General features: G+C 47.0%; 10 protein-coding genes across 11 annotated transcripts in view; 7 read left to right on the forward strand and 3 right to left on the reverse strand.

Moving 5' to 3' along the window:
* The window catches only part of FVEG_01677 (hypothetical protein), a gene marked incomplete at its 5' end in the record, with an annotated part of 1,852 nt that extends 1,374 nt beyond the window's left edge, over positions 1 to 478 (forward strand). Inside the window, 2 exons of the mRNA XM_018888682.1 lie at positions 40 to 292; positions 342 to 478. Coding sequence (XP_018744663.1) covers positions 40 to 292; positions 342 to 425 — 337 coding nt within the window. The 3' untranslated portion in view covers positions 426 to 478. The remainder of the gene's footprint in view (positions 1 to 39; positions 293 to 341) is intronic.
* A 2,798-nt stretch (positions 479 to 3,276) lies between these two features.
* On the forward strand, positions 3,277 to 3,877 carry FVEG_01676 (hypothetical protein; the record flags this gene model as incomplete). Its single annotated transcript, XM_018888681.1, has 3 exons — positions 3,277 to 3,444; positions 3,516 to 3,630; positions 3,696 to 3,877. 3 exons carry the CDS (start codon positions 3,277 to 3,279, stop codon positions 3,875 to 3,877), a joined length of 465 nt encoding a protein of 154 aa, XP_018744662.1.
* A 1,148-nt stretch (positions 3,878 to 5,025) lies between these two features.
* On the reverse strand, positions 5,026 to 5,790 carry FVEG_01675 (hypothetical protein). The gene is made up of 2 exons (XM_018888680.1): positions 5,497 to 5,790; positions 5,026 to 5,426 (listed from the first exon to the last, which is right to left on the reverse strand). Exons 1-2 carry the CDS (start codon positions 5,722 to 5,724, stop codon positions 5,139 to 5,141), a joined length of 516 nt encoding a protein of 171 aa, XP_018744661.1. The 5' UTR covers positions 5,725 to 5,790; the 3' UTR covers positions 5,026 to 5,138.
* Positions 5,791 to 7,057: 1,267 nt separating this feature from the next.
* On the forward strand, positions 7,058 to 7,732 carry FVEG_14894 (hypothetical protein; the record flags this gene model as incomplete). The annotated part of the gene is made up of 2 exons (XM_018903929.1): positions 7,058 to 7,182; positions 7,243 to 7,732. 2 exons carry the CDS (start codon positions 7,058 to 7,060, stop codon positions 7,730 to 7,732), a joined length of 615 nt encoding a protein of 204 aa, XP_018744660.1.
* A 1,066-nt stretch (positions 7,733 to 8,798) lies between these two features.
* FVEG_01674 (hypothetical protein) lies at positions 8,799 to 9,454 on the reverse strand (the record flags this gene model as incomplete). The annotated part of the gene is made up of 2 exons (XM_018888679.1): positions 8,799 to 8,804; positions 8,858 to 9,454. The coding sequence occupies 2 exons, from the start codon at positions 9,452 to 9,454 to the stop codon at positions 8,799 to 8,801; spliced, it is 603 nt and encodes a 200-aa protein (XP_018744659.1).
* Positions 9,455 to 10,187: 733 nt separating this feature from the next.
* On the forward strand, positions 10,188 to 14,959 carry FVEG_14893 (hypothetical protein; the record flags this gene model as incomplete). The annotated part of the gene is made up of 2 exons (XM_018903928.1): positions 10,188 to 11,158; positions 11,209 to 14,959. 2 exons carry the CDS (start codon positions 10,188 to 10,190, stop codon positions 14,957 to 14,959), a joined length of 4,722 nt encoding a protein of 1,573 aa, XP_018744658.1.
* A 213-nt stretch (positions 14,960 to 15,172) lies between these two features.
* FVEG_14892 (hypothetical protein) lies at positions 15,173 to 15,823 on the forward strand (the record flags this gene model as incomplete). Its single annotated transcript, XM_018903927.1, has 1 exon — positions 15,173 to 15,823. One exon carries the CDS (start codon positions 15,173 to 15,175, stop codon positions 15,821 to 15,823), a length of 651 nt encoding a protein of 216 aa, XP_018744657.1.
* Positions 15,824 to 18,312: 2,489 nt separating this feature from the next.
* FVEG_01672 (hypothetical protein) lies at positions 18,313 to 19,845 on the forward strand. Of its 2 annotated transcripts, XM_018888678.1 has the most exons (2): positions 18,339 to 19,453; positions 19,514 to 19,845. In XM_018888678.1, exons 1-2 carry the CDS (start codon positions 18,419 to 18,421, stop codon positions 19,715 to 19,717), a joined length of 1,239 nt encoding a protein of 412 aa, XP_018744656.1. In that variant the 5' UTR covers positions 18,339 to 18,418; the 3' UTR covers positions 19,718 to 19,845. The 2 variants fall into 2 exon arrangements, with proteins under 2 accessions (XP_018744655.1, XP_018744656.1); XM_018888677.1 differs by having other exon boundaries at positions 18,313 to 19,845.
* Positions 19,846 to 20,075: 230 nt separating this feature from the next.
* FVEG_01671 (hypothetical protein) lies at positions 20,076 to 20,753 on the reverse strand (the record flags this gene model as incomplete). The annotated part of the gene is made up of 1 exon (XM_018888676.1): positions 20,076 to 20,753. The coding sequence occupies one exon, from the start codon at positions 20,751 to 20,753 to the stop codon at positions 20,076 to 20,078; it is 678 nt and encodes a 225-aa protein (XP_018744654.1).
* Positions 20,754 to 21,571: 818 nt separating this feature from the next.
* FVEG_01670 (hypothetical protein) lies at positions 21,572 to 22,795 on the forward strand (the record flags this gene model as incomplete). The annotated part of the gene is made up of 1 exon (XM_018888675.1): positions 21,572 to 22,795. The coding sequence occupies one exon, from the start codon at positions 21,572 to 21,574 to the stop codon at positions 22,793 to 22,795; it is 1,224 nt and encodes a 407-aa protein (XP_018744653.1).
* Positions 22,796 to 22,946: the final 151 nt, after the last annotated feature.

A 22,946-nucleotide genomic window follows, 5' to 3' on the forward strand; every position in this document is an offset into this window, starting at 1 on the left:
CACATTGTCAACGGCTCTTGCGGCACTGTCCCGTTGAAGCTCAAGTACACCCCTGGGCAGCAGCGTTGTTCTCGATGCATCTAACAGTTGGGACCCTGATGGGGATAACCTCACGTACGATTGGTTCCACTACCGCGAGCCTGGTGGTGCTTACGGACGAGGCTTAGAAGGCTTTGACCCTTCGCTCAAGATGAAGCCAATCTTGACGCCCAAGAGCCCGAATGTCAATATCACAAGCATCAAGGATGATGGAAGTATCGCCAAGCTGGAGACTGCTAAGAGTCTGAACGATGTAAGTCAACCTTATAAGACGAAGCGAATATGTGGTGACTTTCTTTTAGACAATGCATATTATTCTTGCCCTTCGTGATGCGACAGAAAAGCCTCTGGCTACCTATAGACGCATAATTCTTGAGGCTAAATAGTCTTACGAACATGCCGAGTATTATATAGTAATACATAAAAAAATTCCCTTCTGCCTCTATTCTTTTAAAGGACCGGGAAAGCTCTGTTAGATCGCAAGGCCGATAAGGAAGTCGCGTGGACTCCGGCTCTTGTGCCCTAAGCCGTTTTGTGGGGTTCTTCATCAAGCCGACGATGGTCTTGATAGGGCCATGAAGCCAGCGATAGTTGTGGACGACGGCTGCACAGCCGGCCACAAACATCAGAAGAGGAAAGTACCAGAGCGCATTGTACAGAATCCCGGCCGCACCTCCAAGCAAGACGAGTATACGAGTTATTTTTATCAGTGATGGCTTTTTCTGATAGCTGAACAGCAGCGACTGCGATAATGCCCACAGTTGAGGCGTTAAGCCCGGAGAGAAGTGCATAAACGGGTCTGGGAATAGTGTCTCCAATGTTTGAGACGCCAATAGACAGACCATACATTCCTAGGGCCCCAGGCAAGCTAAGGAAGTAATGAGTTACTTTCGTAAGGAGAGTGCCTGTGTGTTTGCGGTTGCCTACCTCCAGATGAAGAAGCTCAGTAAAGCAGGAAGAAAACCATCATGAATCAGGTTAATGCAGTAGTGCATTTTAGTGCTGCCAGGTCCAGAGAAGGCCTGGCAGACGTTGAAGAGTTCCTGATACTGTATCTTGATCAGCGTTACTGTTATTACAAATAATGCATCCAATGATATTTGCTTACCACTTGATCATCGATCCATAGCAGCTTGTCAACAAATTTGTCTGGGAACTGGGACAAGGGAGGGTATTTGCTAGCGCTTATCATTTCTTAATGCCTAGATGTGCCGTAATGTTTTCATCGTTGGAGAATTGTACATGTACTTACGATTTTGAAATGCACTGGGGGGCCGCCGAAGGATGTGAAACCTAGGTGGTGATTGGCAACACGTTGCGCAGGCCGTCAACGTCCAGAACCGACGCCTAAAGAACTTGTTTGGCGTGTACGGGGTCTCGGAAGATGAAATTGCGCAATATCTATCCTCCCCCGAGGAAGACCATCGGGCATTGAATGCTCGACACCGGTGCAACACATGTGGACGTTTATTGCAAACAAGAGACATTTCGACGGACGTCCCAGAGCTCCTTTGGGTCTGCATTAAGCATGGATGGAGACGCAGTGCCGATCTTCACGTCGGTGTTGTCAAGTCCTACCTTGTCGATGCCTGGCCGAAAACAGCCATCATCTACCGAGCCACCGATCGAATCGATACAAACCCGAGAAGACAATGAAGGGGTCTTCATGCTTCAAGTAGAGGAACAAGGATTTCACCCTCAAATGCATGCGGCAAACAGGCTTGACAACACAACTGCCGACAGTTCCTCAACTCCAACTGGCGTGCTCTCTCCGCTCTCTGACGCTTTCGATTCATCAAATTCCACCATCCATACTTCTAACCATTTGGAGCCGCTAGAAACATCATGCGAAAAAGCAGCGAAAATACTCGTGGAACTTCACAACCATACAGATCCATCGTGGGCTCGTTTGGCACTGGGGTGTTATGGAGATAGCAGCTGCTGTGTTAAGAACACGAAAATCTTTCAGCTAATGGATCCTCTCGACTAGACGCACATCGACGGGTATGCTCAGTTTTGCTACCTTGAAGAACACTGGAAACATATTAATATTGCTCGATTCTTAGAATCCACGTAAATGTTACCTGAGTCTAAGTAGCCTATCTATTGATATTCAGAAGCAATTTTACCAGATCCCGAAGCCGCGTCGTCGACGGACGTCCTACTCGCCCCTTTAATTCCAACCCCATCTGTTGGCCATCCAGCGAACGGCGTACACCAAGCCTACCAAAACTGGGACGTCGATGAGTGGACCAACGGTGGATACCAGGGCTTGGTCGCTGTTGGGGCCAAAGGTCGCGACCCCCACGACGATAGCTAACCCGAAGTTGTTGCTCGCAGCAGTAAAGGTCTGTGTAACCACCATGGAGAACCGGAAGCTGAGCTGTCTACTGATCCATAAAGTGACGAAGAAGATGAGCACGGAATATATAATTAGTGGCGCAGTCACTTGGACGACCGATACAATCTGGCGAACAACTTGTCTGCCTTGGGATGCGAATAGCATAAGGATGGTGTAGACTAGAGCTATAGGAGATCAAGGTGCGAGATATTTGAGGAAAGTTTACTGGTACCAATCAGCGCTGGCAAACTTAGGAACGACAAATCGGGTAATAATCGCTGTCCCAAGCGGGATGCCCAGGAAAACAGCCACACCTGTAACAACAACGCTGTGTGATATATCAATAGTACCCGACTCATGGCTGATAACGTGGATAAAGAAGACGGCCATGGGGGCGAAGGGGACGATCTGGAGTATCGAGTTGATAGCGAGGAGGATGGCACAGTATTCATCGTTGCCGCCAGCGAGACCGTTCCTAAGACTTGCAGCAATCTTGGAATGCAATGGACGCTGCTGGTCGAAAATCCTCTCGAGCCAATCGCAGTCTCGGCCTGACACAGTCCCCTAATGGAGTTTGCTTGGCTGCATGGTCACAGTCGGCGCATGACGGAGCCCCTGCAAAACGGATTGACCAATCACCTCCCGGGTATGACAGTGGTCCCCAAAACGACGTCTAATTTTGACCATGGCCAATCATGATGTGGGTATGACACAGTCCCGGCTATGTCTAAGTGGGATATCCATTGCCTTCGGCTCTCATAGGGCTTCATGTTCAGGAAATTTCTCCCTTTCCCCTCCAAGATGCGATCAGCTTCATAAGATCTATCCTAAAACTGGGCGCTCGTTCTCGTCTATACCGCGTATTTCCAAGGTTCAATCTTATCTGCTCATCCAAGATGGCCTCTACTGACGCCGCGACGACCTGGCATGCTGCATACCCTCCTCCACTCAACAAGACGCCCACAGCCATGACACGCCAAGCGCTATTAGAGATGATGAAGGACAGCAAGAATATCGCCGGCAAGAATTACATTCTCATTGATCTCCGCCGAACAGATCACGAGGTAGCACCTACCTTTCGCGTTTTCTGAGATAACAATTAATCGAGCATCAACTCACCCGTTCTGTTATCCAGGGCGGTACCATTCGCGGATCCATCAATCTGCCGGCACAGAGCCTCTACCCGACTATAAAGACGCTGTACAGTCTGTTTAAAGCGGCGGGAGTTCAAAAAATCATATGGTACTGCTGTACGTCTTGATTCACTAGCTCCCAACTCGAAGCATGAAGAAAGCGGGCGTACTAACACCTCCAGCATCCTCTCGCGGCCGGGGCTCACGGGCAGCTGGATGGTTTAAGGACCATCTAGACGAGCAAGGCGAAAGCCATATGGAAAGCGTGATTCTATTCGAAGGCATTACCGGCTGGGCCAAAGCCGGTGGCGAGTTCGTGGAGTGGATGGATGGGTACGACGCGACTGTTTGGCATAGCATATAGTAATTATCTAGGATGAGTTGTAATTAGTGGCCAAGGAAAAATGAATCGCCTTAGCTTGAACTCTTGGCGTCGTTGTTGCGACCTGCTAGATAGGCGGCATAAACACCTGCGCCAGAATTTTAAAGCCTACCAAATCTAATAAGAACAGCTGCCCTGAAAACAGTCATAGCGCCTGGGTTATATAAGATCTCAGGCTGGAGAAATGAAAGGGGATGGTGCCTTGATGAAGAATCAACCATTCCTGGATAGTCTTTACAGAAAGATGTCGCGAGATGCCATAGAGAGGCAATCTTTATTAAACTGAGGCCCATCCTGGCGGCTCTCTGGCGTGAGAATATTCGACCCTGCAAGGGTTCACTTCCATGGCCAGCAGTGGGTGGGTATATGCACGACGGCTTCTAGGCCTAAAAACTTCTGTCTGGGTACTCTCTGTAGGAGAGGTTACAGTACATAAAGAGCGCTATTCCTTCTGTGGGCTCCACTACATGTCTCGCCTAGAAAGCTAGTAGAAAAAAAAAAGGGGGAAAAAAAGAAAAGAAAAGAAAAGAAAAGCATCTTCTCTGCCGCACCCTGCGAGTTTGCACTTTTACAAGTAACCTCTACATAACCGTGCCTTTCCACGAACTTCTTTAACATCGATATTTCTCTAGTAGTATCTCAGTAAAGAAAACGCGGAACCTTGGCCTCGCGATGCACAGACACGGAAATTTGAATAACTCCTACGTTGGGAGCCGGAAAAGCTTGAGCTGATCAATTTTGTCTCTGTTTCAGTTAAAAGCAAAGCGAAAAGAAAATTGAAGAGAACGAATTGGCGGGGTGTTTCTCATGACCCTCGAGCGTCTGTACGTAGGCGTTCCTATCTGCCTCCATCCTTGATTGAGGTAACCTAGGATGTTTGTGGTCATAAGCCAGGAACTGAAGCTAGAGTCTGAGGTATGTGAAATCTTGTAGTAATCCCTACCAAAACCTGCCTCTCACAACTGACCGACATTGGTGAGGGCCAGAGCTACTCCCCAGAATCCAGTGGAGTGCTTCGCATGGTTTTACAGGGCCTCACTTGGCAATGTTTGGTCTTGTGAGCTCTTGGCTTATTGTAATATCCATGAGATAAAAAACCCCTAGTCATGGAGTAAGTTACAGATCACCAGGTGAGGTCCTTTTTATAAGTTGTAGAATGCGGGTGCATCTTAGTATAGCACAATCTTGGCCGCTTTGAGCCTAGAGCTAGATGATATTACAACTGCCTTAATAGTATTTGTCATCAAGAGCTTTCAAAGCTGTTCGGAATTATCTCTATAAGATAACCGTCCGGGTCCTCTATGAGAGGAACAGCTGTGAGCGCATTCCACATTTCGTCATCGAGTTGTAAGTCGGATGGTGTCGACCCCACAAATCTTGCCACTTCCTCTGGCCCCGAAGCAATACCAGCATCCTTCAGTACTTTGACATTGTTGGATTTGATGTATTCCATTGCAGCCGGAGTGTCCGGAACAGTAAATGCTAGTTTGATAAGCGGAAAAGCCAGATGATCACCAGAGCTGGTAGCCGACTGTGAAGAGAATAGTTAGCTACTAGTTCCAGATACTACTTTGCATAGATAATATGAAAATCTGCCCTACCTTGCTGTAAACTAGTTCTAGTACACCTTCACGCGCGACCATAGAAGTGTTTGGAGGTGCGGTATCAGGATATGCAAGAAAAACAAGTGTCGCAATCTTCATCTCTTTGCGTCCTACTACTTTCATCCCAAATATGCCGGAGTAAAACGCGATTGACCGATCGAGATCCGCCACTCTTAAGCCAATGTGGTTAAATCTAAACCCCTCAGTTGGGTTATGAGATGCCATGGTGAAGCTTGACTGTGCGGTGCTGCGAACCAGTTATGGTAGGAGTTAATCTGGTTCCTATCTTTGCGTTATAAGAATGTGTTTTCTTCCCAAGTGCGAACAACGTATTTTTATACATTTCTGCTATTTGAGCTAATTGGAGCTTATTTAGTTTTATTTCCCATCTATTGGTCAATCATCGACTGTCCGCGGACTTGCGATGCGTTGGGTAGATACTGGCGGAGCGGAGCGGACTTAGGTGAAACTCAAAATATATACACAGGCTACGGAGTATGTAGCTACCCGGTTGTCCGCTACCTCGCTGCTAGTCCATGATACCGTAGTTATAGACGTTTTTAGTCCCTAACACGGCCACATTCAGAGCTTCTTCAAGGTCAAGGAGCCAATCTTTCTAAGATTGAAGCCAACGGTGACTTTATCCCAGTTGGATGCTCTGTTGTAACATTTCCGCTGAGTTGGTTCATATGTATCGTCGCCATTGCATTCTTGAGGGCCTGCTCCAGAGTCGGATTCTATAAAGACCTCGAGAATCAAAAAAAAAAAGTGGGTGACGGACTTGGCTTACCATCCGCTGCCGACGGGAGAAAGCTATTTATCCTTATGTATTCTTAACTCAGGGCGCCTCATGGTCACCACGTCATTGAAAATATACCCACAAGCATCATTATAGAAACTAGTCACACCCAGAACTGAAGTGCCCATACTTTCCAGAACTAGCAGCTAACTTAGCCCAAGAATTTACGAATGCGAATAGTATGATACTTTCGCATGGGTTGTCAGCACTTGGGGCCATTTACAATGGGGAACTGTTTCGGAGGATCGGCTTTTGGCTTAACATCAGCTCCGCCCCCCGCACTCTACAGCATCCCCTCTCTACATACAGTCTTAATTACCGCAGGCTTCAATTTAGGCTACCTGGGATCGGTTATTCCATGTCAAGACTCACGCCCAGTTTGTGGGCATTTACAAGAACGTAAAGATGGCCTATATGTTGACGGACCTGCCACGGGAGGTTTTTATACTCATAATTGACAAGGTCTGTTACCTTTCTAGCATTTGCTCTCGGCAAGCTCTAAATATTTTATCCTGGCAGTTGACGAAAACCGATCTGAAAAGACTTTCTCAAGCCTCGAGATGGCTGCACCAAAGTGTTGCCAACAGTCTTTGGAAATGTATCACGATCGAGCCGCTGAGCGAATATCATTTAGGTCGCGTCTGGGTGCCAGGTCTGCCACAATCATGTCTTCGACATGCCACGCAACTTCAGTTCCGGTCTGATTTCCAATTTTCTGTAAGGCGGCGGTGTCCCCATGCAGAGGGACTCGACTCTTCAATGCACTTTGACGATGGAGATGATGAGGATGAGGAGCTCCAAGATCAGCCCCGATTTTATGCCTTTGCCCAGAAGATAGAGTCATTAATTCGTCGGTTCGAGCCTCGCCAACTCCAGAGTTTCAGGTAGGCACTGTTCGAACGAAGTTAATAAGTCTGAGCGCATCTGACACTAAAATAACTTAGCTGGGATTTGGGGACATGCTTACCGCCCGAAATCTTTGGGGTCAATGGCGTTGTCCCGCTTCAACAGTCCTCACTCCAATCATTGAGTTTGATCACTGATCCTACTTGCCGGGCCTGTTATGATGGAGAGTGCGAGATAGATTTATCCCCATTCAGCAGCCTTGAGAGCTTGAGCTGGATAGGCCCTACCTCTGATAATTTGCACGCGCTTACCGTCGCTCTGCAGAATAATTCGACGCATCTCAGAAACCTAAAATTGGATTTTTTAAACTGGCACGAACTTCGAGAATACCTGGGCTATTTCAGCGATGACGAAGATGACCCAGATGGCACCAAAGAGATCAATTACTTTGCTGATGTCGTTCTTGGATTGAACGTTTACACTCTCCACGCCCCTTATTCCCAAGAATCTGCGTGCTATCCCTCTCGCAGGTACCCCTCTCAACAACAATGGCCCATGCCTTCAATTTCGAGACCCTCTCGTCTCTAACGTTAAAGAAGTGCCCCAACTGCGAACAATTCCTCGAACGCGTTATGCAGCTCAACTCCCAAAAACACTGAAAAGACTTGAAATTCAGGAATGGAGCGAGAGCTTTATTCTGAATTTCCTCAACGCCGTTGAGGGACTTGAAGATCTCTTCTTGAGCCAAGCTGGACAGACTTCAGCCCTTGAGCTCCGGGACCACGTCGCTCACCGCCACCCAACTCTCAAAAGGTTTGTTATGCTTTTAATACCTTGATAAGCATACAGTATATCTCTTTCCATCTTAACTGTGAAAAAAGAAAAACAATGCCTACAAGAGGCAACGCTATTGCAAAGTAAATCCAAAATCCACTATGGCCAGGCAAGTAAATATCAGACATGCTAAACAGACTTGCAACCCAAGCCAGGGGCGCGAAAACTAAAGCTATATAAGTCAATCGTCGAGCGTTAATAGCCTCTAGGATAGACTGTCGTGAATCGAGTAACTGTATCATTGATGTTGCGATAGTAACCATCTGTTCAAGCGACTGGCTATAATCCTGGAACTGGCTTTGTAGATAGTCGATGTCTCTAAGTACTATTCTCCACCTCATTAGATTTGCTGCCTGTTGGTGTTGCTGCATCTGAAATTCGATAAACTCGGCGATAAGAGTCAGCTTGTGTCGACTCTGCTTGATCCGTCGTCTCCAGCGCTGCAAGTCGACAATATCTTCGCCATGAATTCGACTGGTGATATCACGGAGCGAATATTCGTAGTATTTTGAGTAACGACTTAATAGGTGCATATAGAGGTTCCATTCAGAGAGTGTAATCCGAATGGGGTAATATGCTAAGTCTAGAGTAGTAGGAGAAATGTTCTGGGGACACAGTATTGTTTGATCCTGAAGATAATGCACTAAGCTGTCAAGCATCGACATTCTGTTCCAGCTTTTCCGAGCACAATTGTAGTTGGTTAAAGAATGTGAGGTTTCGATATCTTCGAACCCACCATATATGTGTTGAGCAGGATAGCTCTGCTGTTGATGTATTCTGAGTCCTTCGACTGCGTAACTCACAGGACGGTCTACTAATATCAGACCTGGTTTAGATTAGTCGAGAAGTCAAGTGCAACGTACAAGAATACTCACAAACACGAGCGTCATTAATTTCCCTCATAAGTAAAGCACAGCTGGCACGGACAAGAGCTAGCTGTATGCCTGATAAAGGAGCGAGGCGTCGAATATTGCGAGTAATATTGGTGTGAGTTTTCAGAGCGTACGCAACATCTTCGAATGCTTTGGCGTCACCCAGACTCAGCACTTGTTGATAGTGAAGATGAAGGTAGCCGTGTTGGGATAACAACGACGGCAGAATGGCAAGAGAAGGTGGGGGTGCTGCTACCTCGATGTTCTCAAAGCAAGTGTTGACATAGTCCGCAAAGAATATGGGATCGATATCTAGAGCCTTCCCCAAGAACGCTATCAGTTGAGGGTTAATATCCTCAATTAGAAGAAATCGAGTAGTGGCTGAGGGTACAGCGTGAACCAGCTCAGGCAAATCTTGTACTTCGACACGAATAGGATCTAATGAAGAAGTAAAAAGTGCATTTGGGTAATCGACTTTGACGATATTGCTTGCACAAGCTGCCTGTCGCTCGAGATATTGTGTTAGACCATTTATGCAAGGGTTTGACTGAGCTCGACGCTTCACATAGTCTACGTAGGAAAGGTCTGTCATTTTTTCACCCATGGTATAGTTGAAAGAGACAAAAGAGTGATGACTGGTGCTTTTTTATGTTAACGGTTACTGCGGTAAGGCCAAAAATTGTGTTTGTTCCAGAAGATTAACCAAGACTTAAAGCTGTAATATCATGCATGGGTTGTATCAGCATACGCTTTCACACTTTTCATTTTCGCGTTCGATTTACTATTTATCTTGATACAGTGGACATTCTCATCCAATAGACCTGAACGTTCTGAAAAACATAAAATCTAAAAAGGCCATGTGGTCTCAACACGATATCATGCACGCGCCTTGGATGCCCAACCACATCCAGTTTTCACTTTTTTTCAAGCATAAGCTGCATTTCTGCCTGCTGGTCAGGCGTTAAACCAAGGAAAGCCTCATGCAGCTCAGCCGCACTAGGTACAATTGACCACACACTCTCTTCATGGCATTTCAATCACCTTAATTTTCAATTTCGCTAACTGCAAGCCACGTTTAGTGTCCAATAATCGCCGAACAAGTGTTGCGAGAGAGCCGTGGCTGACAACTACTCAGGCTAGGGGTTGTAAGATAACTTGACCGGTGCTTGGAGGTGTTTGGTGTACTGTACTTACTCGACTTTGTATTTTCAGTCTCTTCCAAATTTGAATCTTTTTTTACAACATTTTCTACACTCATTGATTTCCCAGAGAGTATCAAACTTTCTTCAATTCCATTTCCTTGAATAGAGGCATCCTTACATGGGTCTTCTGCTACTATGGACAAGAAGAGCTTGGTACCCTTACAAGCAAAGCTACTTTATCTAATCGATGAAAGTACGAAGAAGCAAAAGGCAGGCTATGATGCCAAGGAAGTCTTTTTGAAATGTATTTGGCCTGAGGTAGAAACATACTACCAAGAAATGGCTGGTCAGCTGAGAAGAGCATGTCAAGACGAGTTGAGTAGTCACACGGCCCCAATTCAGGCTGTAGTCGAGCATCGAGTTAAAACGAGGGCATCTATCGCCAAATCGCTAGGAAGAAGAGAGTTATACAGGGAAAAGGACCTAGGGACATACAAGAATGTCCACGAAATACTCAAGGATCTACACGATCTTGTCGGGATACGCATCATTGTCGATTACATGGATCATCTTGAGGCCGTCTCAAATTTTATCACTACTACGTTCCGTCAGGAAAAGCCCCCGAACGAATTTCGTTCGGATAGGAAAGTTGGTCGGCTATGGCCTTCGTGGTTTGGAGCTTACGAGTGCAAAAACTATCACATCTCGGCGAACTACTCAGACAATAACCCCCTCAACGTGTATAATGGAGTCATTTTCGAGATACAAATTACGAGTCTTCCTGCAAACCTATACAATAAGATCGCTCATCCTTTGTTATATAAGGAAGAAGCTGGTCCATTGTCACAAGGGGATGAAATCGTGATTGACCTCACAAAAGGTCTTGCGTATTGCTACTCGCTTCTCGTTTACTTCAAAAGATATAAGCTTGGTGGAGGGATACTCGACCCAGGTGATATAAAGCTTATGAGGAACGCATCTTCACTTTCCGAGGGACCAGAATTTGAGGCTAGCATTGATACATTGGCTGGAAAGATTCCTGAACTCGACATCGCAGCTGGTCATGTCAAGCAGGTTCCTCGAGAGACCTTGGAACTAGCCCTGGAGTCTTTTTTCAATGATCCGGGATCAGACAACATTGGTGATGCTCTGTTTACCAAACTTAGGTAGAATTCCTCGATATGTTATCATCGCAGATGGCTAACCATAAGTCTAGGCGGGAGATTCAAGAAGCTTGCCAGCCTCGAATCAATCTTCTTACTTGCGGAAAAGCACGTTTTGACAGCGAGGATGTTAATGAAAGCCCGGTATGCCAGGAGGGTACACAAACTCGCGCAAGGCAATATATATGCGACTGGATCGACAAGGGAGAGGAACCATTGCTCTGGATCTACAGTCAGGCTGGGACTGGCAAGTCTACCTTGGCAAGAACCATGGCTAGGTACCTGACCGAGACCGGCCAGATTGCAGCTGGGTATTTCTTCAAACGCGGAGACAAGGATCGAAACCTAGCTTCTCGCGTCTTTCCAACCATTGCGAACCAGTTCGTTTCCACCATTCCCCATTATGAATCTTACTTGAGGCAATCTGTCAACGCATGCGAGAACATGGATTTTGAATCAATGCATTTCAAAAAGCAATTAGAGGTGCTTATCAAGGCCCCATTATCACAAGTAGACCCTGTTCCCTGCACCAAAGTTATCATCATCGATGCACTCGATGAATGCAGCGACCTCTTGAAGACGGGGCAGATCATTGGTCTACTACTTGACCTAGCCAAGTCAACAAAGATGCGATTCCGCATCCTCGTAACTAGTCGGGACGAAGACCTGTTACGTACAGCAATCGAAGAGCAGGCACATGACTCACTTGCACTAGCTAGTACATTTCGCAAAGACAATGTCTCAGACATTAACTCCATTCTTAAGTTTGGCTTCCATAAGATCAGACAGGAAATGGGAATCGGTCACGGCTGGCCAACGGACGAGCAATTCCATGAGGTATCACGACGTTCCACCGACCCTTCTCCTCTATTTATCTATGCCGTCACTCTTTTGCGCTTCTTGTATGATGGAACAAAACGAAGCTTTCCCCAGAAACGACTTGATCTCTGGATCCGCAGAAAGCGAGACGCAGTATCTCGTACACAGTTGGATGAGATGTACACGATAGTGTTTGAGAACTTGGATCGCAACATGGAAGATGGCAACTCCGGATACCTAATGGACGAAGACAAGAACGATTTTAGGAAGATGTTGGGCTCGATTGTCATCGCGGCTGAACCATTGACTGCTAATGCGATGGCTGATATCTTAAGCTTTGACCGAGATGAGATTCTTTTCCGGCTCAAAGCTTGCCATGCCGTGCTATATGTTCCTGATAAGAACGAAGATGAAGTCTCAATGGTGCACAAGTCATTCAGTGACTTTCTACTGGACCACCGTGAATCACAAAAACAGTGGTTTCGCGTGGATCAGATGAAGATGAATTGTATTTTGGCTCAGGGATGTCTTCAGTATCTGGAGAAAACATTGAAAGCAAATATTTGTGAGATCCAAGATCCTGGAATGCCGCGGGCAGGCATCGATCCAATGACCATCAGAAGTCACATTTCCAAAGGTCTCAAGTACGCATCCTCGCATTGGGCTTTTCACTCGCGGAACGCCGCGGATAAAAGTCTCCTATCTACTTCTGTCGAACCATTTCTTGAAAATCACTTCCTCAATTGGGTTGAGTGTTTAGCAGTCATCGGGCGACTCGATAGAGTATCAACCGCTGTCATGGAATTGCAAGCGATGAATCAGGTATGCATGACATCATCTATGAAAGACATCCACGGATATAAGCCGTGTGACGGGTCACGTCAAAGGCTTGAAGAGTTTCTTCGAGATGCCTACCGTTTCATATTGAAGCATGGTTTCATTATTCAGGAACATCCGCGACAGACTTTCGGCTCTGCACTGTTGTTCAGCCCAACAAACAGCCTCATACGGAAGAAGTTCTGGCATTGCAAACTTCCAAACTGTTGTGCTGTGAGGAACCTACCTTTTCAATGGGGTCCTATTCTGCAGCAATACACCCTAACGCCTACGACGTCTCGTGTAAAGGCGATAGCTGTGTCTCCAAATGGAAAACTACTGGCTTTGACTCGTGATGAACCCTCCATTGAACTATGGCAGATCGAAACTGGCACTCGACTTTCAAGCATTTCTATCTCAAGCTCGGCTCATGATATATCCTGGACCAAAGATGGACAGGAACTTATGTTTGTTACACGTGATGGACAGGTTTACAAGCATGATGTTCAACAAGATCGATCTATTCTCCTCAACACCCAACCTTTCGAGGATACTTCGTTATTTGATTCAGCAATATCATCAACTGGCATAGTTGCTGTTGCCCATGGTAATCGTTTTACTACGACGATTGAGAATCGAAAGATATCCATTTGGAACCCCGTTGAGGCAAAAACTACACTTCTTTTTGAAAGTCCACAAATATTCCATGAACTGGTTATCTCTGCGGATGCAAAGCATGTGGCTCTCCAAGTTGCAGGCACCGTCAAGCTATTCAACACAAGTACAAACAAGGCTCCCTCAGATATTGCCAAGACAACCACGGCAACCATGTTCGACAGCATTGCTTTCTCATCGGACGGAGACCGCATATTTGTCATGGAAATGAGGTCCTTGAGAATTATCACCATTCAGACACAAATCTCCACAATCGTGACTGGACCTCAAGACATCTGGTGCACACAGATGGCGGTTTTTCCAGACGAAAAGAGAATCGCAACCCTAGACTTTCACGCCCAGCTTTCGGTTTGGAGCATCGAACCTGATGGTCTTCAACAGCCCGAAACATATCAAAGGGCAGACCACCGCGTGCTAGCAAAAAAGTTTAGTTATGGTGATTCCTCGGCGGATCTCCCCTGGCGGATTGAAGATGCTGACTCCGCCAGTAAGATTGTCATGTCGCCCTCTGGAGAGTACTTGGCTGCTCAATGTAAGGATCTCCTCTGCATCTGGCGTCTTCCACAGGGAAACCTCTACAAAGTCCTGGTCTCACTGGACACAGATCTGGTGCAATATTTGAGCTTTTCCAGAGATGGACGTTCAGTCTCAGCAATGAGTAGGGATGCTATAGTCGTCTGGATGCTCGAACATGGCGAGACTGAACAGATTGAACTCTCAGCCACTGCTATATTGAGCTCCAAATCCAAATTCTCATTTCTTGAGCCCTCATCTCTAATCGGAGATTATGAGATGGTTTGGATGAATGCTCAGAGGATCGCCACTGTTTATAAAGGTCAGCTTCAAATGTGGAATTTGAAGAACCCTTACTGTCACCTCCTCAAGTTCGAGACACTACCACCAGACTTGTTTTACAAGTATGGCTTTTCACCACAGTTGAAGGTTCTAGCTATTTCATACGGCTCTATCTTGATGATAGTGTCAGAAGAAGATGGCACTAGCAATCAGGTGAGCGTTCCTGTTGAAGTTGAAGAACTGTCCTTCTCACCAGACGGTTCGACACTTCTTTGGTTCGCCGCTGGCTCATTGTGGACAGCTTCAGTACATCGTGGAGCTCCCTTCTTGTCGGACCCTGTCAATCACTCTGCATTGAATGATGTGGACATACCGGTCGACTTGGAATATTCATATCATAGCGATGTGCATTCTTCCAAAGAGAGTTCTTTGTCGTTCTCATTCTCAATCGATGGCATGTTTGTTAAAGGTAGAGGGAAGTGCTACAGGTTCCGGCACTCAGTAGACTGCTGCAACTTACGGGGATTATCTATGGCATTCGAAACCGACCGGTTGCAGGACCAAATTTGGATACGACGTGACAGTCAAAGGCTTATTCGTGTTCCGCCAGGGTATAGTTTGTCCTTTGGAGGTTCTGGGGGTACACAAATCGCAATGATCGATAAAAGGAAGAAGATTTCTTTACTTGAGTTTAAGTAACAAATTAAAATATATTTCTGTTAAACTAAAATCTTACTTAGCTAATAGTTAGTAAGAGAAGAGCGATCATTTTCGATCTTCTTGCAGCGGATTTCGCCTAGCTACTTTTGTTTTCCCCTGGACAGCAACTCACAGGCCTTGAAGTTCCCCTCTCCAGATTCTCTCGACATCCATGGACCGTGAAACACTCATCTCAAGTCCTTAGCACGAAACATGCCGGAATTCGATGGTGTAGGCCTGATCACTGCAACTATAAGGACAGTGGAGATTATCTTGGATATCTACAAAGTGCTCAAGGACACTGAAAGCCTCCCGGAGGCCTTTAATAAAGTGGTTAAAAGGCTCCCACTTGTTCAGAGTAACTTCCCAACTATCGCAAGGAGCATTAGTACCGATGCAGACGAGGAGAACTACCAAGCGATAAGGTCTACCATGAAGAAGTGCAAGGTCAAGGCAGAGCACTGGAAGGAGATATTTGATGCTGTTGCTTCGTGGGAGGGTACTATCAGTCTTGGACGCTACAAAATGGCCACGTGGCGATCTGGCAAGATAAACCGAGTGGAAGTCTTGACAAGGGAGATGTTGGAAGATGTTGGATTCCTAGTAGAGAACCGCTCAGTCCAAGTGGCAACTCAACCCCGGGTTGCTCTACTCGATGAAGCTATTGATGATCTGTCTCGCATGCCCCCTCGCTCGAGGATGATGTCTCGATCAATTACGGGCCTGGCAATCAATACATGGACGATCATATCGGGTACATCAGTTCCATCATCAACTTCGGAAATACCTTCAGCGGCAGCGACAGCAGCGTCACTGCCACCTGGGTCAAAGACGTCCAGCGAGCGGCGGAGATACCATCCCTGATGTGGGAGCTCCCTTGGTTTGAACAATCAAGTAGGTTTCCAGTGAGACTTCCCTGGTCTCCTTGTACGACGAAGGATTGCGTGTTACCAAATGGTCATTTGTCTTCCCACGAAATCTGGAAGCCATGTACCATGGACGACTGCAGCCGACATCAAGACCACGATGGAGATCACAGGATGAGAAGTGAAGAATTGAGTGAAATTAATGCTAGGTTCGAAAAGAGAGCCAAGGTCGCAGAGAGGTTTTGGAGAGAACTCGCGGATACGGTGTTTGAAGCCATGGGATATCCTCAGCCTGAGGGTCGATGGAGACCCAAAATGGCAAAACCCATCATAAAACCTTTCGAAAACACTAGAAGGAAAGCCTCTATTTAGTCTCCAATCTTGCCAAGAGGAGTCCCTTCATTGCCCTACTGTAAGTTTGTCCTCAAGAACCGACAGATCCGATTATTCCAACTGGATCCTGGAACAACGACTTCAAGTATCAGGGGCTCTTTCATCTGCGCAGACATTTCATCGCGTCCTGTATATACTGCGCTTTCGTACACGTGGGGCGACGGGGGAACCAAGCGGAAGATCACGCTCTTGGATCAGGGCGAGCTCGCAATCGGAGATATTGGTCCTTTTTACGCCTGCAGAGCTCCATAATCACCGAACCAACATCGTTCTGGATCGACACGATTTATATTGATCAGTCAAATACACTTGAGCGAAACCATCAAGTCGGACTTATGCGACAGATCTACACAAGTGCCGCCAAGGTGTATGTGTGGCTTGGACAAGAAGAGGAGAATAGCGACGTCGCGATGCGGTTCGTGGCGGCGCAGGCCTCCAAGCCTATCCGCCCAAAAGGCTCAGGATACCATCCCATCTGGTCAAGGTAGGAAGGCGAAGCCCTTCACACGCTATGCGACCGACGTTACTGGAGACGCATGTGGATTATTCAAGAACTCCTTCATGCTAACAATATAACCGTTTGGTGCGGCTCGCTAAGCTTTACGTGGGAGGTTATAGAGAAACTTTATCTTAAACTCAAGACCACTGAAGAGTCTAACTGGTTCGCGCACCACGAGTACCACCTGATGGTCATGCAGAGCTCCGCTGCCATCATGGTCTGGCAGCGGGCGCATTGGAGACACCCCAACACCCCAGTCCCGAGGCTCCAGACCCTGATCGAGATCTTTCGAGACTGGCAATGCACAGATCTCAGGGACAAGGTCTTTGCATTATCTGGTATGGCAACGGAAGAGTCGACAGTGGAACCCGATTATACACTCACGACACGGGGGGTATATTTTGCCGTTTTGCGGCGTGTTGAGGGGCAGCAGGAGCAGTTCCGCGCCTTGCTTTCACAGACTTTTGGTCTTGCGGGTCGAGACGTTGATTTGCATGAACAGAACATGTATTACCACCTTAGAAGTACGCGCTGCGCGAGATAAAGGCTGATATGATGATAGGATCGAGTATAGCACACCTAACGCCCAACGGCTAGTGTTGAAAGCGAGGCAAAATGACTGGGCTGACGGTGTTGTATAATTACTATTCCTTTCAATTTAGAGCAGCATACCAGGCATGGCAAGACTCATGGATTCTGCTACGATTAAACAGGACTTCTTTGGTTATGCTAGCGATAAGTACTTATTGCTAGGTAAGTTCTTTGTGCTAAGATAAGGTCTTAAGTCTGATTTCTAACTATAAATTATCTATTTAGTGAATAATTTGACATGCTTTTGACCAAGAAGTGATGTCTTTCGATTGTTTGAAGCATCGCGAGGCAAGGTTGAAGGGACAAGGGCCCCTGTGTAAGCTGTCAACGTTTGAGAATCTTGGGAATTCCATACCAAGCAACCTTTTGAGTCACCTCCAGGCCCAATAGATCGAATTACTCTTCAAAATTCGATCTCAAATTGTTTACAATCCGGGTGCACGATGCCTTAATGAGACGACCAGGACGAGCGATAAGCTAAGTCGTCTCAAAGCCTGACACCTTGTCCGCCAGCATGATTCCAGTTCCTCTGAACCAGAGCACGCTCAGCCAGGTGGATGAAGGCGCAGAGGAATCCCAAGACGGACTATTACCGATTACCTCAGCCTCGGCGAACGGCCCATTCCTGAATCACTAATCTGAAGATAGATAACCTGGCAGGAGAGGAAAGAAAAGCTATCTCCTTGATCCCAAGAGAAAAAAAATATTTAGGTAACTTAGCGTAGGCTTAGGAGTAAGTTTATTTTAGTATCTTCTTCTAAGCATATATATCTTATTACTTCCTGAGGGCAGTTTAGGTTCCTGCTAATTTTTCTTAGAACTACATATGTAACCCATAAACTGCCCCTGTTCTAAGAACTATTATGATGAGATAATATTCATAAAATGACCATTCTACTCAGCGTTGGGCGGCGAATAAAAGCTCGGCCGTCGGCCTGACTCAGCCACGTTCGTTGATTGGGGCATTATCCGCCCCTGCCAATAGGACAGACACAAATGGAGGATGCCTGGACGCTCAGCACATCCTGCACGATAAATGCCTCCAATTGCTCATTCTATTATTCTCCTTCTCTTCAACACCACAATTTCATCGCCAATTTTCTCCATCCAATGGCCAATACACTCCCTCCCGAAATTCTCACCAAGGTGTTTGAAAATATTAGCCCTGGCGACAATCAGAGATCTGCCGTTCATTCTTGTCTTCTCGTCAACAAAGAATGGCACGATGTTGCTCTTCGCTTGCTCTACAAGGACCTCGTGTTCTTTGTCGGCCCTAGACTGGATCTCTTCATAGCATGCCATGATCAATGGGCCGTTTCTTTAACACGCTCTTTGACTCTCTACATAAATCGCCCGCCCGAAACACCAGGTGGTTTTCACAACGACACTCACGATTCATTCCTTCAACTGGCGGTGGATGTGATGCCGCACATGAACAATCTCAGGTCCTTCTCTCTGGCACGTCATCACCGAGACCCGTTCTGTTTCATCCAGGTGCCGATCATTTCGTCCCTTTTGAGGAGAATTCCACCAAGTTGTAACAGTCTAGAGCTTGCGTTGGGTACATCGGACAACATTAATTACGATCTCAACGGACCTAAACCTCATCTTTGCGAGGATCTGCGGCCTTTGCTGCCGCGAATGCAGCATGTTCATATCGATATGAGCTGTTTGTGCGATGCATTGTTTGGAACCTGGGACTCGGATGGTTGCTTTCATCCCATCGCACTGCCGAATATACAGCGTCTGCACGTTGATTGCGTGGGCATGCAGCACAAGACGCCGTGTCCAGAGAGACATCAAGATGAGGCGTCTGTCTGGAAGTCGATCATCCCAGCGCTGCAGCGGGCAGTTGAGCTGCCAGATACCGCTGATGCAGACATTACTGTTCTGGGATCGGTGGCGCCGATGGGCTCCTACAAGCGAAACATTTACACAACATTACTGCGCTGTCATATAAAAAAAGGTCGGACTACGACTTGGGCTTTTCCCACAACTAAATATGAAGTTGAGGGAGCATCGCAGGGTCGGTTTTGGAAGTTATCGCTCGTTTATATGCGTCTAAATGACGAGGCGTACATGACTGAGAAGAAGTGGATTTACCTGTTGGCTTCCGGACGGCCATGGAGGATGACGAGCACCGACGTAAGGCTGCCTGCATCTTGGGGCAGTAGTGCAGAATGGGTGACTGACGAGAAGCTCAAGATCAAGACCTGGGAACAGTGGGCGAAGACGAAGATAGGGGAAGGGCCTATGTTGCTGAAGAATGAGGAGCTTGCGGGGATGAGGCTTATCGATGCAGAGGAACGTGAGGGCTATGAAGAGGTTTGTCTGGTGGAAAAGACGCCGGCTGGGTTTACCAGACCAAGTCGCTATTATAAAAGCCAGCTTGTCAGGGCAAAGGAATAGTAATTATCTACTAAATGCCTAGGAGAGGAAAGAAGATTAGAAACTTGATCCTAAATAATAAAGAGACTTAGGTAACTGAACCTGAGTTTAGGATACCTTTTTCTGGGTTCAGAATATCGTTTGCGGAGCTGAGGATGCTTTTACTGAGCTGATCTAGAAATCCTGTGTTAAGATCTGATATTGTCTTGTTCCCTGGGGAATGCTTTTACGATGTTTTGTAAGTGACGGGAGCTTCAGGGCTCAAATAAAAGTGTCTAAGGTTTAAAGCGAGAAAAGTATATAAAAATGATTATGAAGTATTACTATGAAAACAGCGTCTAACGAACAAATGCACCTCCAGTTTCGACCTCGAAACATCCTAGTTGCTAAGAACAGGAGATTGTCCGTCCCACTCGCTGCTTTCAGCTGCATCAACAAGCCACTTCCCAACACTCCCCCTGGTAATCTTGGGCATCCAAGCACAGCCCTTTCCATCATCAGGCCAAACCTTGACAGGCTGGGCTTCACCCTCACCAAGCATAACAGGGCGAGAAAGAACAAAAGTCAGCCCACTCTCGCGCACCAGACGGTCAACCTCGTTATGATCCTTCAGCCCAATCCCCATGCTTCCGTGGCTAAAGATCATCTTTCCAGGGAGATTCATAGAGCGCCACGATGATCCAGCGCCTTGAGCTGAGTTCACCACGATTTTAGGCGAGATATTTGCTTGAGAAATAGCAGCGAGGAGAGCACGCATGCTCACGGCCATGAAATCAGGTGTAGTATCAGGATGAAGCGCTGCGAAAGGTGACTCTGTGACTCTGACTTGCGCAAGAGCTGAGATAACTACTTGTGGAGGTTGAGGTGTTGTGAGAGCCTTGACGATGTCGGACTCTGAAGTTGGTATTCCCTGAACGAGGATGAGGTTGGAGTGAGAGGGGAGTTTGGCGGAGTTTGTGTTGCGGACGAGAGCAGTGACTGTGTGGCCGCGGGATAGAGCCTCTTGAACGGCTAAAGAGCCGTTGCGGCCTGTTCCGCCAATGAAGAGGAAGTGCATTTTGAAGAGGGTTTTGGTGGAGGAGCGGTAGTTGGTGTTGAGTGGGGGTAGATCTGTGTAGATCACAGATGCCAAGCGAGGATGAAGGTGATGGAAGGTAAGAGACTAAAGTGTTGAACTTGAATGTATTCAATATGCTTGGAGATGTTGCTGAAGGAGTTGATTGCGTATGTGAGTGAATGATCAGTAAAATCTACAGCCGGCCGCTTCCTCAGTCTTTATAATAAATCCCCCTCTCATTCCTCCCGGCCGAGGCTTTCGGTCCCGATATCTCGGCCGGGCGGTTGATACGGCTATACGAAAACTGCGCCGCAGCTTAGAAATCAGCACTAATGAGTCCGAGCATCACAGCGGGCGCTTAAATAAGCAATCTAGCCTATAGAATATAATTCAGAGAGCGTGCTAGCCTAAGGCAGAGGCAGTGCTGACTGTTCGCCGGCCGAGAAGGAAGGGATATCGGCCGGATGGATCAACTCGGCCGATAGAAGAGGGGTGTTGGGTAACATGATTGGTTGAAACGGATGTGAGCGGCATGATTGTGTGAGAAATGAAGGGATTTTTGGCAAAAGACCGACGCCGCCAGAAAATTGCCGCAACATGCGGATGGTTTGATTAGAGGATGGTGGGAGGATTGGGGCGAAGGGTGGTTGAGGGGTTGTGTATATATAGGAGGTCATGGACAAGGTGGTGATGTATCAAAAACTCATCACTCATACCGACCTTCACATCTCACTTGTATCCACTCCTAGAACATTGAAGAACTACACTATATACATCTTCAATTCCAAGTCTAATTCTTTCCCTTATCCAATATCAACATGTCATCCCCTCAAGTCGCCATCATCGGAGCAGGCCTCTCAGGCCTCGCCCTAGCTCTCGCCCTCCACCAACAAGGCATCCAATCCACCGCCTACGAACAACAAAGCGCCCCCCTCGACATCGGTGGCGCAATCATGCTATCCCCCAACTCCCTCCGGGCCCTAGACATGCTCGGCGTCTTTGAGCGCATGCTCCCCAAGTCCTACAAATTCCAAGACTTGTACTTTTACTCCCAAGACGATAAGCTCGTTGACGTTTTTGAGTTTGGCAATCAAGACCAATACGGATACTCTGGTGTTCGTGTTTATCGATTTGAGCTCATTAATGTCCTTCTTGATCTTGTTAAAGAAGCGGGTATCAAGGTTGAGTATGGGAGAAAGTTTGAGAGTATTGTTAGTGAGACAGAAGATAGCGTCACGTGGCGCTTTACAGATGGGAGTGAAGAGTCTGCTAGTCTTCTCGTTGGAGCTGATGGCATTCACTCTCGTGTCAGGAAGTATCTTCACCCAGACTTGGAGCCAAAGTTCACAAACATGATCGGCGTTACAGCTGCTGTTCCCGCGAAGCAGCTCAAGTTGGAGAACAATGAGTACAAGCTTCCGGCTACTTTCATGCACGACAAGCGCGGTGCTTTCGTCATTGCACCACAGTTAGCTGATGGTTCTGAGGTTCTCATCGGAAAGCAAAAGATCTTTGCTGGTCAAGATCCAGGCCGTGATGCTTGGAAGGCTATGAACTCTGATAAGACGTGGTGCGTTGACTTTCTCCGCGAAGGCAACGAGGACTTCCCTGCTATCGTCGCAAACTCAACCTCAGAAATCTCTCCTGATAGAGTCAACCTCTGGCCATTCTATCTCCTCCCCAAGCTTGAGACCTGGGCTTCTAGCGCCAAGCACGGCCGCGTTGCTATCCTGGGCGATGCCGCACACGCTATCCCTCCCACCGCCGGCCAGGGTGTGAACCAGGCTTTTGAGGATGTATACACATTCGCTGGAGTTCTTGGTCAGTTGAAAGACAAGAACAGTGAGGGTCTCAGTGATGCTCTTGGACGGTGGCAGAAGGGGAGGCAGGACCGTGTTGATAAGATCATTGAGTTGAATAATGAGATCAATAAGAGGAGGATGCCGAAGCAGGGTGATGTTGAGACTAAGCCGTTTGATATTGACTGGTTGTATTCGGTTGATTTGGGTCAGATGGTGCGAGACTTTGTTGGTGGTAATTAGGAAAGGCAATTTTGAGAGAGATGTGCATATCGGGCCAAATTAGTGTTATGGAAAGGCTGCTGCAGTGAACTAGGGTCAAGGCGAGCTTTCAGGCTGGTAATTGTACGGCAAATGATACTACACTTCGATATTATCCCAGAGCTATAACTCT

Source organism: Fusarium verticillioides, chromosome 6, assembly GCF_000149555.1.
Source record: "Fusarium verticillioides 7600 chromosome 6, whole genome shotgun sequence".
In the NCBI taxonomy this organism is placed as follows: Eukaryota; Fungi; Ascomycota; class Sordariomycetes; order Hypocreales; family Nectriaceae; genus Fusarium; species Fusarium verticillioides.

What these genes read in the sequence shown, in the direction of transcription:
- FVEG_01675 (XM_018888680.1), bottom strand. Translation starts at nt 5,724, where the DNA reads ATGGCATCTCATAACCCAACTGAGGGGTTTAGATTTAACCACATTGGC. An exon ending in TAGAACTAGTTTACAGCAAG is followed by an intron (nt 5,427 to 5,496) that starts GTAGGGCAGATT and finishes TTCTCTTCACAG; the next exon opens with TCGGCTACCAGCTCTGGTGA.
- FVEG_01672 (XM_018888677.1), top strand. Translation starts at nt 18,419, where the DNA reads ATGGCCAATACACTCCCTCCCGAAATTCTCACCAAGGTGTTTGAAAAT.